The sequence below is a fragment of the Bombus vosnesenskii genome, unplaced genomic scaffold (genome assembly GCF_011952255.1).
Source record: "Bombus vosnesenskii isolate JDL3184/JDL3185 unplaced genomic scaffold, Bvos_JDL3184-5_v1.1 scf7180000013263, whole genome shotgun sequence".
NCBI classification, from domain to species: Eukaryota; Metazoa; Arthropoda; class Insecta; order Hymenoptera; family Apidae; genus Bombus; species Bombus vosnesenskii.
In genome coordinates, this window is record NW_022882923.1 from 3,512,286 (window position 1) to 3,526,435 (window position 14,150).

The 14,150-nt window shown below is 33.9% G+C and overlaps 1 protein-coding gene across 7 annotated transcripts in view; it reads right to left on the minus strand.

Annotated features, from left to right (window-relative positions):
• The window catches only part of LOC117234373 (fasciclin-1), a 380,981-nt gene that overhangs the window by 37,882 nt on the left and 328,949 nt on the right, over positions 1-14,150 (minus strand). For 5 of the 7 annotated variants that reach the window (XM_033495516.1, XM_033495504.1, XM_033495556.1 and 2 more), the window contains exon 8: positions 3,349-3,357. The exons of the other annotated variants lie outside the window; for them this stretch is intronic. In XM_033495516.1, coding sequence (XP_033351407.1) covers positions 3,349-3,357 — 9 coding nt within the window. The remainder of the gene's footprint in view (positions 1-3,348; positions 3,358-14,150) is intronic. 7 annotated transcript variants of the gene reach the window in all.

Here is a 14,150-nt window from a genome sequence, read left to right on the forward strand (position 1 = left end):
GAGCAAAACTGTTCCATAAAAATCCACAAGCCATCGTTACGCATTTACGGCCGCATTAACCGCTCTCCTTTTTGCCATGGTGGATTAGCCGTCGCGTTAGCGAATATTAACGAGAAAAAGCACGCTCGAATGTATCTGCAAAGCAGCTTTATACTATTCGACGTCTGTTCCTCCACTCGAAATTTTTTATTTCTACGAAATCTTCCGGAAACGTATTAAACCAATGAATGAATAAACATTTATCGCAGATGTTTTACATCTTCAAACATTCGCAAACATTTGTTCGCTCGTGTTCTATGTTTCACTTCTTCCAAAACTGAATCCCTCTTTTCATCTTCAATGTAAGAATAAAAGTCAAAACGCAAATATCTTCAAACATTATTAGACTTCAATATTCCTCGGACAACATCATCTTGCACGCGAACATTTGACCATTCATACGCTTCCGGAAATTTTCGTTCGCTTCAAGACATATTATACGTAAGACACGAACCATCCATACATTGACTTCAACACATCGGTGTAAACGACGGTTGTTTTTCAAACGTCGAATATGGCAAGCATTCTACCATACAACTCGTGCAGAACGATCATGCGAGAGGGACAAGCGTGAAGGGACGAAAAGAAAGAGAAAACATTGCTCCGGAAGCGGATTCGAGCGATAGGGATCAGGCAGGCTTGTGTGCAACGGTGCATGGGGTGCATAGAGGACGTGCACGCGACTCGCTTCCACGATTTTCCACGTTTCAACGCCCGCCGTGCGATACTCTTTACCGAAACGAATGATGCACGACCGCGGGAAACCGAGAGCAATTCCAGCGAATGGCAGAGTCCTTCCGGTCTGCGAACTAGTTTCGCTAGGCGATCGAAACGAGACGAAAGTTCCCGCGAGAAGTTTCTCGTGGCTCGTGACCTATGCCGTACACTCTCCAATTGCTTCCGTCACGACAGACTTTTTCTTCCGCGAATATTTCTTTCGCGAGTTTTCGATATACCGGATATCCCTATGATCGATCGTCGACATGTGAATTTTTGAACAGAAATTATTTCTTTGAAAGTATTCTTCGAGTATCTTTTAATAGAAATGTTAAATAAGTAAACTCAAATGAAAATTAAATTGGAATACTAACGCACGGGAGAATGCAATTACCGATATCAAGCGAAAACGAAAATTTGACATTTAAAATACAAATATAGTATCCTCCTTTCCCTAAATTGTGTATACACAAACAAACTTAATTAGAATCTGCACACAATACGATCTTTTACTCAGCGAATTTACTTTTACTCCTCATTGTACGAAAAAAACAAACGACTTCTCAAATTAAAAAAAAAAAAAAAGAAAAGAGATAGCAAAAAGGATCATTCGAGTCAAAGAAACTGGACTGACTGATGCAAGAGTACGATCCATTGACAAACGAATAAATAAGAGAACGAAGTAAATCAAAAGAAGAAGGAAAAAAAAAGGGAAATACACTATGAACGGTCCGATTTGCACGGTGAACGCGGCCAGGGAGGAAAAAAGAAACGCGACCGGAAAAATCGCATCGGCGCTGGCGACGCGGAAAAAAAGGGAGCGAAAAAAGCGCGATTCTAGCGGGCGTGGCGAGCAAAAAAGAACGACACACCGTGTATTGTGTAGAACGAGGCCGATGGTGGCGCTGCGGAAAGCGAAAAAGACAGGCAATGGCTTGCATAAAAACACTGACTATGAAATGCAAAATAAGCACACGCTCGTGCGTAGCCCGTGTTTCGCGTACGCGCCTGGAAATCGATACGATCGACCACATAGGGGTCCTGTCCGATTCGATTCCATTCTTTTCGTCCTTTGACGTTCGACCATCCCTCTTGGCTCGTTTGCTATCTGCTAAAGAGTCGCGTGATGATACTGAACTTCATTAAAAAAAAAAAAAAAAATCAGACAGGACCAACGTATCGATTCTCTGTGTATTTTGTGGCGTGGCGCGTATGTCCATTTGTAGCACCTTTAATGGAACGTTCGTCGTCGAGATGTAGAAATGATTCTTTCTCTATTGATGGGAATAGGAAAGATACGATAAAGTTTGGTCGAGTTTGACCTGTTCTATAATGGGCATGGTGAATCCTGTTGTCTTTTATTCTGCAATTCTGTGTCTAAGTTGGAGACTTAGATATGTTAATCACGAGAGATATAAAAAGGAAGTTTTAACGAGTGAATGATGGAATTTTACTAATATAACAACTTCAAACTATGGCAAACTTGTGGTTCACACTAGAAATATGGCCGGCTTGTTGAATTTCTAAGGAGATGTTTTCATAGGAGAAAAAAATTTATATAAATATCTCAGAGATAGTGAAAAAATGTTTACTAATTGTAAGTATACGAGATATCGTAATGGGTATTTTGTAATAAAAAAAGTGATGAAAAATTTGCAATATCTTTGGTAGAAGATAAAAAAATCAAAATAATATGCAAGAATATAATCAATGTCTTCTGTAATAGCTCTGAGAAAATACCTTAATTATTATTAATAAAGCTATATTTTACTTATACTATGCAAATATATTTCTCTTATCGAAGCTTTACTGTCCTATTTCATCATAAAAAAATCTATGCTAGAATATTTTTGCCTTAAGAAGAAATTTGTTACTGAATAAAGTCGCTACAGATATCGTCTTCTACCATTTATTACCTTAACTCTACAAAATTATAAATCACAAATTATCGTTCAAACTGAATTAAATTGTATCAAAAAATTACAGCCATATATTCGCAATTGTAATTTTGGTATTTTAAGGAGGTACATAAATGCATGTTTTTCATAGGAAAAAGATCTTTAATTCCACGGTATCTATTATTTACCTAACCTTCCTTATCTCTCGTTCAAAGTTGTCATATTAAAAAATAGGGAGATAAAATAATTTCAATAGAATCAGGATATTCCACGGAACCATTTCTTTGTCTCGGACGATGAATCACGCTCGATCGCGAGGCGTGATGTTTTAGTGTACACATACGCAAGCGGATGCACTAAATGGAATAGATCGAGGGTGAGCGAAAAAATGTTGCGACTCGCTAGTAGGAAGCGCATGAAATAGTAGAACAGGGTATGAAGAAAGAGCAGACAGAATGAAATAGAACAGTGAAAATGAAAGAAGAGATAGAAAGAAGGTTGTTTGATTATGTCTGCGAATATGACACATGTACAGCGATATAATATATTGTAGTGTAATGAATGAAATATACAGATATATATATATAAACGTATGTACATGTAATATATGTGAATGAAAGAAAGTGAAGATAGTGCGAAAGAGATAGAAGAAATGGAAGAAGAAAAACTAGAGAAAAAGCTGGCGGCGAATTACCTTGAAGGACTGCACAGAGAAACCAGAAACCATGGTTGGTCCGTAACATAAGAAGCGAACAGAAAACAGAAAAAAGGTAAACTTGTAATTAGGTTGTTCGCTGTAAGAGACACTGCTGTGATATGAGAAAAGATCGGCTCGTTCATCTGATAGGGAGAACTTGGACGCTTCGACAGTTTTAATTCCTTCGAATTACGTTTCTCTCACGTTCACGCGTTTTTGCTGCTCTGTTATGCGTTCGCCTGTCCTTTTTATTCCACTCTTTTTTCACTCCGTTTTTTCGTTTGATTTATCTTTTTGCGTAGAAAAAAGAACAGGATAAACGAACTCTAGGAACGCGCGAACGCCAGAAAAACGTTGTCTGCATAGGTTCAAGCGTTTGCAAGAGTAAGTTGGTTCTGCGTGGAGCAAACAGGGGCAGGGGTGCAGAGTCTCTTCGTGTCCTTTTTTTTTCTGTCGCACGATGGATCCAATGTGTGCTACGAGGTGCTGCAAAAATTCTTGCCATATCATAACATCGTGACGCATTGGCCATATATGTCTGTGATGACGAAGCGAGAGAAATTATTTCTACTGTCTTCTTGTTTACGATATTTTACATAAGTCAGTGATGGGCGGTGTGTAGATCAAAATAATAATCTACGGCTAAATAGTGATGATTATAAAAATAATTTCTCTCCGTACTTTGATATCCGACTCGCCGATTAAAATTCCAAAATTTATTGCGAATAAATTGATAGTTTAAATACGATATCAAAAATAAAAAAATTATACCGATGAGAATGAAATATTCATAAATATCACTTTATCTAAAATTTTATTGCCGTTAATAAAGATTTCAATGTGATATTTATGAGTTTTAATTTATTATAAATTTATTATAATCGAAGGATTCGAGAATAAGGGAGAATGCTGGCATCGTAAGAATTATAGCGAGCGAAAAGACAGAAGCCGAATTATCAATCGCAATTATTTAGTTCCAAACTTTCCCTCCGTTGAACGCTGTATGAATTAATTATATTTTCTTTTCGTCCGTGGCTACGGCAAAACGTGGCTGCTCGTTTAAAATGTTTTGTCTTCTTGACGATCGTTATTTCACCTCGTCTGGTGCCATGTTCATGTCGGGCTTGACAAACATAACATTCTCTCACGGATCTGATGTACCAAAACGTTCAGGTGACTCGTTTTCGTTTCGCCTGATGGACTGACAATTAATTACCGTCTATGATTTTGCAAATGTCAACGTGTCGGTCATATCCGGCGACGGTTCCACCTACTGAACACGACATACGGATGTATTTGATGTGTCAATTGCACGGGCGTACACGCCATAAACAAATACTGATGCACCTGTGTAGAAGCGTAAGTGAATAAATTGCGCACGATAATCGAGCTCGCTTGATTACCATGGTAATTTGATGAAAACAGAAAACATTTTATTCTTTTGCTATGAAGGGAACATATGTATGCGTATATATATACATATAATTGAATTATAATTTTTATAATATGAGATTATTTAAGTCTATTTATATACTTATATATGTCATATCATAATTAATTATACGATATGTATTATCTTCTCCTAATATTTTATAAAACACGTCAAATCACATCGGAGCAATTTGCAAATAATTTTTCGTTTGATAAATTCTACATACTAATTGCGAAGCTACTACCTCGATGTTTGAAAATTCCAAATTCACATATTTTAGTAGAATAATCATTCTGTAACAATGAAGTATATGGAAATATGATGGACCTCTGTGCAAAATGTAAAATTTCTGGCGAAAAAGTTGTAGTATCGATGAATATTTATTAGAATGTGTGTGACCTATGGAATCCACTCATTATGCGAACGAAAGTAATGCAGGAGTGAAAAAACGTAAAATCGACTGACGAACGGTACTTGCCAATTTTGTGATGATATTCTTTATCACGGGGAGAATTCGATTTCGGAAAAATATATTTCTGTATTTTCATCCGTGGAAATATGCAATATTCGTCATAAATAGCTATATCTATATCATGTACAATGACTTTGTTGAGATTTAATGAGATTACTCAGCGTTCCAGGTTGTAACGTGAGACAATAGGAATCAATCAAAAGAACAATTTCATGTCATCATCGAAATAATATCTTTTTACATGTTTAATAGAGAACGAGATAAAATGGTACTTTTATTTTACATAGCAAAAAGTATAAATACAGAAGCTAAGATGCATAAGGACTGTATTGCAACAATTTATTAAATTTTTTACAATGTCTAAAATTTGGGTATTTCATATTCGAAGAATATTATGTAAGCGTCAAAATTTTATCGAATAAAATTATATTGTGTTGTCAAAACAATGTCAAAATTCAAAGCAGGTTTGAAGAAAAATTTTGTTCGCTGCCAAATGGTTGAACGATTAATGATATTCCACTTCAAACTTGAAACTGATTTTCCAATGAAATTTATTCTTCATAGTATCATCAATATTATGAATTAATATAAAATTCGTCGATATTCCAATGAAGTAATAACAATGAAATGTGGAGTTAGGATGGAATTTTTCTCGTCCTTTTATTCTTCATATTTTCAGTTCAATGTTCGAAATACAAATGTCCGCTGGAACGACGGTTTTTTACAAGCTGGAAATGTGAATCACGAAACGTCGATCTTCTTCGGTAGTATTACCATTTCTTTGATAATGCAATTCAGTCGTTTCCGTCGAAAATGAAGGAGATGTGAGAATGCAGTTGCAAGCAAGATACACATTTCATTGTGTGTCGATGTAATTCGATTTCGTACGTGATTTCATCGAATACGACTTTCCTACCTAGCGAAGCAAATCCCTTTTCTACATTTTCTCAACGAACCAACATCTTGTTTCCATAACAAAACAAAAACATTTTCTCTACTATGTGACATCGTTCTGGATACCTAAAAATCCGATTATTTGCGAACTTCAAGAATCAGCAAAATATATAACAAAGCTAATAATGTACGCATCAGGTAACTAAGAAAATTCTGTTATTCTTTTTATGAGAAGAAAGAAGGATATAAAAAAAAAATGTAGCAAAAAATCACTTTGCTTACGAAAGTAGTTACATTTACGCATAAGTGCTTTTCTTACTTATTAAATGTATAATCCGTGACGAAATTCAAGCTTTTAGATGGAAACTTCTCATATATCGTCGTTATTCTTCTGATGTTAATCTCTATTTAGTTATTGTCTCTTTTAAGTCTAGATAATTGAGCCATTTAAAAATCAAACTAAACAAATCCATCGAGGTTAATCATTTGATTTTTGAAAAATTAAATACTAGTCATGTATTTTTCTACTTGCAGAATAATAACATTTTCAGAAAATAGTGTTGTCCATCTGATGTTGTCATTTGGCTTCTGTGTGATTCGATTACCCGCCGAGTTAAAAATTCAGAAGCAATGTTGAAGTAATATCGAAGAGATTACTCATCTCCCGAAATCATGACTTAACAATCACGAATTAAATTACTATTATTACTATTATAAACAAAATACTATTATTATTATCGTATTATTATTTTAATATTATTCCATTCTACTTCTATTCTATTGCATTATTCCATCTTATCATTAAGTATTCTTTTATTACGCGTCATAAAAATGAAGCTTCCACTGAAAAAGAACTTCTTCAATTACCTGATACAATGCACGATCTCCAATGAATAATTACTTCAAAATCCAACTGACAAGAAAGCTTACGGAAGGAAATTTATTTACTACCGTCGTTATCCATTAATTACACAAACGATGATACATTATAGTGTCGAAATTATATAAGTCGATTTAATTACAATTGATAATTAGCATCACATGTGAAAAGAATCAGTCAATGAATTACTTGTACGAATAGTTTTCAAATATTTCGTGAAAATGCGTTTGAAGGGAATGGCGTTATCCATTTGGAAGGGACAGGAAGCATGAAACGTGTTCCGTCTGCTCGGGTCAAAGGAGAGATTACATTTCGAGCACGTTCGTGGTCTCGAGTCGAATCGTTATTATTCACGGGGTAAAAGTCGTTCGTCGAGTAATCGGGGAACAGCGTCAGGTGTGCGTCCCAGTTTCTTCGTAATCACGGACGATTCAGTGAATCGCACGTTATCAGTGCACACGCGATTGCAAATTCATGCACGTGAGGTGTCGAAGACAGCGACTGCTGGCTGCCGTTCTACGAAGAAAATCTCCTTTCGCGCCATTAAAGAATATCTTGGCAAGTTTGCGAACCGATCGAGCGAGTTTGCTTTCGATCGAGAACTTTGGATGGTTGTCGATAACTTGGAATTATTCTCCTCGCGCGAGGAAATATATTCATTCGACTCTTACGTTATATATGTATATACTTACATATACACCTCTCTACGGGTGATTTATTTTTCTGTAGAAGAATGCTTTTTTTTATCTTTGTACAGAGAAATACTTTCATGCAAAAAATAATTTTTACGTGTTTATTTTATGCAAGTACGTACAGGTTTTTATCCTAAATTTTTTTATGTAGCAATATTTCTTTGGGAGAAATGATTTCTAACTTTAACAATTTTTGGAAATTTTACAATTATTTTTTTTTAAGATTGAATAAGGATCGCAACGTTTGTAAATGTTAATGGCTCTGAAAATCAGAAATAGGTACTTGATTACTAAATAACTAAAAAATAATCAACACGATATAGGCGAGATTTTTGATTTGTGGGTAAATTGTTTTTAACACTGAGTGAGTATTTAGATGAAAGTCGGATCTATTCTGATTGCAATTAATAACTAAATGGAGCTTTGGAAAGTTCATATGAAAATTGTTGTTTAATCCAATTAATTATCGGCGAGAGCTTAATGACTTTTGACTTTCATTATTAATTATATAATTTTTAACTCAGTGTTACTTACAGATTGACTCAATAATTCATTTTTGCTGGTTTCAAAAAGCTATTTAAAAATAATCCACATTTTATAATTAAAATAGCTATTCATCTTACTGCACGTTTCGTTTAACATTGAATTATTTATTATCTTCCATCTTTATACTGTTAATTCCATTTTCGTTCTAGAATTTTGCAAGAAACAGTAATTTCATGCTCCGTAACCTAAATTTCGCGAAAAAATGTCGGAGAGGTCTGGTTTCAGTCGTGGGGACAGGAATAAACGTTTGAAAAATTACAAGTCGTAATAACAGAATCGCATGGTTCCGTGAAATTGTTTTTATTAGATAGTCGAATGCACGCGTTGCAACCGACAGAAACGAATGAACGAGCAAGAAACCGAAGCACAGAGGCAACGAAGTCGCAGCATAATGCGCGGTTTATGCGATCCTCCTTTAATTATTTCGCCAGATGGTTCCACTGGGATAAGGTAACGGTTTAAGCAGGGTTTTAAATGGCAGTGGGGAAATTTAAAAGGCCGTCGGACCGCAAGGTCGGCAATTTGCGTTCTGCCTCCGTCTTTTAATTGAAAGGTCGAAACGCGTTATTGCTTTTTCCGCCGACGCCATTTATATCGGTTCATCTCTCTTTCTGGCAGAAACACGCGAACGCCTGCTTCCGACGCTCGTAACGCCAGCTAAGAATCCATCTATCCAAATAAATTAATCCATTAATGCGAGAATAGTGGGACTTCAATGGAAGTTCACCACAGAGGATAAGGACGAAGTATTTCCTCTTTAATTCTAATCGAGTTTTCGAACCTTCTCTAACGATTACGATAGAATTCTATATGCGCTGTGATATAACTAGAATTCCTTCTCGTCTAATTTTGTCTTTTTCCACTCTAATGAAATATTATGGAATTATATGTAAGAATGGGCAGTAACAGACAGAAAATAAAAATACAAGAACTGTGAATAGAGATTCGTAGGTACTGCAGGATTTTCTGTCATAATGGGTAGTAGTAGTATCATTAGTATCATTGTAGGTAGTATCATTTCCTGAAGTTGAAAATACTCAAACTTTCAATTGTAATAAATTAAATGTATTAATTCTCACGAGCTATCGAGTACAGTCATGTTACAAAGACATACAAACTTTCAGTTCTAATAAATTACTTAAGCAACAATTTTCCTTCGTCCATCGCCTTATTAGGTGATACCCTTATATTGCAACGAATTAATATAACGAAAAACAAATACTCAGCCTCAAAACAGTTAACCAATAATCAACAAAAATCCTGCCAACAACTCGAATCATTTTATTATCGAAATCTAGTGCAGGAAGCTTCTAACTTCCTATAACAATACCAGCTGGTCATGAAAGTAGCTGAAGGAATTGATTGCGAATGCAGAACTCTCGATTCTTCTGCATAATTTTCGATTAGCGTCTTGTCTCGGGGAAACTACAAACATTAAACTTTTCCTCTTACGAGAACCTGTCGATCGGTTCACAAGCCAGCGAGCCTCGAAGTCGTGCAAGAAAAATTGTCTTTCTCTCAAGAAAATTCACGTGGGAAAGCTCGAAGGTGCACCACACGTAGGCCAGTAGTCTTTGCACGTTCAGAAATAAGAAACTTTTCATGACCTCGTGAAACTTTGTTCATCCTACCAAGCCACGGTTTTTTTCTTCGACTTACGCTTTGTCGCGTTGGGGACGAGAAGCTTAAAGATTTTATTTCGTCGAAGGCCTGTCATCGACTCCGGCGAAGTTATTTGATCATGGTCAACGATAGACACGGAAGACTTTGAATATATTATTCGAATGGTAGGAACGTTTACAGAGATACGGTTGGAACGTGTTCCAAATAAAATGAAAGATAATAGTTTTCTTCCTTGAGAAAAATCAATTGTTCATCTTTTTTTAAATAGATTAATTTTTTCTTCTTCCCCGGATGGTGTCAACTTCTTTTTACCTCGAAAAAAATTTACTTCCAATTAAAGTGACTTATTTAAAAATCTTAATTCTTATAAATTATTGAATGACTAAATTTATATCGCTAGAACATTAAGACCTCCTTTTCCAATTTTTGAAATTTATTTAAGTCGCCGTGACAAAAGGAATAATTTCTCTTCGTTTATTGGCTAGTACCTTTATTTCGAAGAATCAATATAACGAATATTAATTCCACATTTAATAAACTGTTTGTTATATTCTATAAAATATTTGTTATTACTTAAAAGCATCTATAATAGATGACTGTCTATTTTTTTTTTTTTTTGACAAAATATAATTTATTTATAGTCATATAGGAAATTAATAAACGAAAAGATTAGCTACTTATTATTGGATTACATTTCATAAGAATTATGATTTATATCGACTTTAAAGAATTACGTTTATAAATTTTAATCAAGTTTCGCGTAAAACTTTTTAAACGATTTGTTTCCACAGGCAAATACATGAATTACTCTTTGAGTTGAAGGAAGTTTACCGATTCTCTTCCACGCGGAAAATCCTATTTCTCTAAAATTAATTTATACAGTTCCAATCTTGATAAAGGTATCCTCAGCTCGGCTCATCGACCGTTTATTCCCGTTTCGATAAAAATTCCGCCGCGAAGCTTTATTTTTACACCTCACAGAATTGTTTGTGTAAGGTTCGTGAACGAGAACGATCGTCGTTGGTCGACGGGACTTTTTGAACCTTGAATTTTGCATGAAAATAATTTTAATATGAAAAGAAAATAAACGTGAAATCCAGATCGGATCGGAATTTACTTCCGATCGTTAGAAACCGAAGTGACTTTCTTGATTTCGCTTGCATTATTGAAAACTCCCAGTAGACGTATAAATTGATCTTTAAATCTCTGGTAATTATTTATATAAAGTGGTGATCCATTGTGAGGATAGTAATTGAAATATTTATAATATAATGGAATATAATAAGTGGAATATCTCTGTTAGACGTTCCTTTTTTGCAGAAAATGTTTTAGAAAAAGATGTTGGAATTTTGTTAAACATCCGTATATTTAATAGTGTTTGCATTTTATAAATTTTGACGTCGATTATTATTATTCATTATATTTATATAGTAATTAAGAGTATAAAAAAACGAAATACACAAATTAATTAATCTTTTATCATACTTACTATATTTCTATTTAGGCTTGTTAGATAAAATTTATGCCATGTTGGCTTGCCATTTATAGTTCTTCCATTGTAGAAAAAGTTATCTATTCCGTGAATTAATATCGCGAAGAATAAAAGTAAATCGATATTTTAAATATTAATCATCATGAAAATCTTGGATAAAGTTGGAAGCGAATTGGATAATAGCTCATTGTTCTTGCATTTTTTATGTTTTCCTATACTGTCTATTTCAATCTCTATGACAAAAATATTTTATTCTAATCTTAGTAAGTAGTCCGAATATTAATTTTTCTTCCCAAATACAATTTCGTTGCCGTTAAAATCCCTAGCACGTTCTTTTGAACTCAAACTTAACATTTGCCGCTTAGAAGAAACGAAATGGTTGAAAAGAAATTATAACAAATCACTTGCCAATCTATCTAATTTTTTACCGAACCTAGAAGGACGTGAATTCGCAGTCGCGAACTTTTCCGCAATAAATCAGTCGAAATTCCGCGGCGGCTTTGTGTGAATCACAATGTGCGAGGGCTGTGCTTGCCACTCCTCTTCCAGGTCGATTAATAATTTATCGTCGACTGTAAATTTTGGTCAGCGTGAAATTAATAATGCAGCATTTTATACGTAGCCACAGACGAAATCATATTCCCTGCAAACGTTTCTGCAACCATTTACCTAACTTGTGCCAGAGCGGTTAGATCATTGCAATGCACCACTTTATTCGAAATTTACCGATTGATAACATTTTTTGGTTCTTTTCATATTTTTAAGGATTTTGAGTTTTTGATGACATTTGAGCTGTTCAAGACACTACGTTGATGGCAAACACTGTCTTTTAGATTTACCTTAGAATATTCCATCATTTGTGCCCTCTTCTTGCGACAAATAAAATTATGGAAGTAAATCATTTGGTTTTTGAGAATTGAATATTAATCATATTTTTGCAATGAAATTAAGAAATTAATAAAAAGTAGTCATCACTTTGACCCATTTTTTGACATATGCTCTTCGATTTTGGTTCGCGTGTTTAAAATTTAGCGATTGATGGCATTCGATTCCTGTCTCTTAATTAAAAAAGAGCCTTGGTATTTCAACGGTTTCGGAAATTCTAAAAGCTGCTTAAATAGGGGATACTCGTTAAGATACAAGTGAACTCTTCAAAATGGAAAGCTAGTTGAAGGAAAAGTAGTTCTTTCTCTTTTTTCGTTTTCTTTGGCGACTTATTTTCTGACTGTGGAGAATGGACTCGAGTCGGTGAGTATGTGTATGGGAAATTAGTATGTATCTATATACAAGTGTAATGTAATTGTGTTATTAGTTATCTAAGGTAGAGTTCTCGTTCTATGCACGGATACACGAAGGAATGTTGTCCGCGTTACCTATTATGCCATCTTATTAAATTGTAATCAAAATTTAGTTTGGTAGATAATTAACATTTTCATGCTCCATGTTGTGTATATGGAACATTGTGCTTTAATAACTTATTAATTTAATTAATGATAAAGGTTTTTGTTTCTGGTAAAACAAAATCGTACTTTTATAAAGTATTTCAATAATTTGAGAATTAAAATAAGAAATTTATGAAAATTGAAAAGATTAGATTTCCAATATTATTTTTCATATACAAATAGAAAATTGATTGAACATAGAGAATGTTAGAATTATTTTGGACAAATATACTTTTGATTTATAGTATGTGTTGTAACTTTGAAAACAAGAAAAAAAGAAAAATAGAAAATTCGAATAATTCCCAACACTGTTGAGAATTAAAAGTTTCAATATTTGAGGAATTTAATAAATTGGAAATTAATAAACGAACGGAAAATAACCACATCGTATTAAATATTTCAAAAAGTGAGGATCCTGTTAACTTTGCAACGAATAATGCAAAAAACGTGTGGTGTTGCAATTTTCCCTTGGTACAAAAATTAATTTTGTCAAAAACTGCGCAATATCAGTTTGAAAAGAATCAAGGAGTAATCGATTTTTCGGCTTTGTTACGTAACTGCATATTTATTTATCGAAGTAGAGAACATTGTTGACTGATCGAAGTTTGTCATGCTTAAAAGAACAATAAAAAGCTTCGTTCACTATAAATAACTGTTGTTGTTAAACGAGAAACAGTATTTAGTATATGGTGAATCTTGAAAATTAAAATCGATTATATTTCCATTTGAGCGGAATAATAAACAAAAATTCAAAATTCGGAAAATTGAAAAAAGAAAACAACAATGCAATAATATAAAAAATATTTTGCGTATCTGTACGATAAGTCTATTATGCCTCAATATACATGAAAAACGGAGATAGTTAAAAAATATTTTGCAAAATATTCTTAATCATACACGTTTGTTCTATCAGACTTTTGTACCAATTTTGTGCAATTTAAACAATTAAAATTATTTGAAACATTTAATGTAGAACTTAAAAACACGATGAGTTTCTATTATTTTTTACTTTTATGTTATATAGATTGAGCTATATCCTCCCATTCATTAAATTTCAATTTCGTAACCACTAATAAAACAAAACACTATTGTAACTGCAGTGAAACAAACAAATGTTCGAGCTATCGTGATGAAATTTTCTACCAAAATAATTCCAACCAAAAACAGCCAAGAAAATTATTTTCATACGATTCCCTTGGTGGTCGCAACCCATACTTGTGAATCCAACACCACATATGTGTCTCGAATAATTTCGTATAAATCCCACCGAGTAATTTGACGTGAGATTATTCTTGAAACTTCCTATGAGCTACGGACGACTTTCCA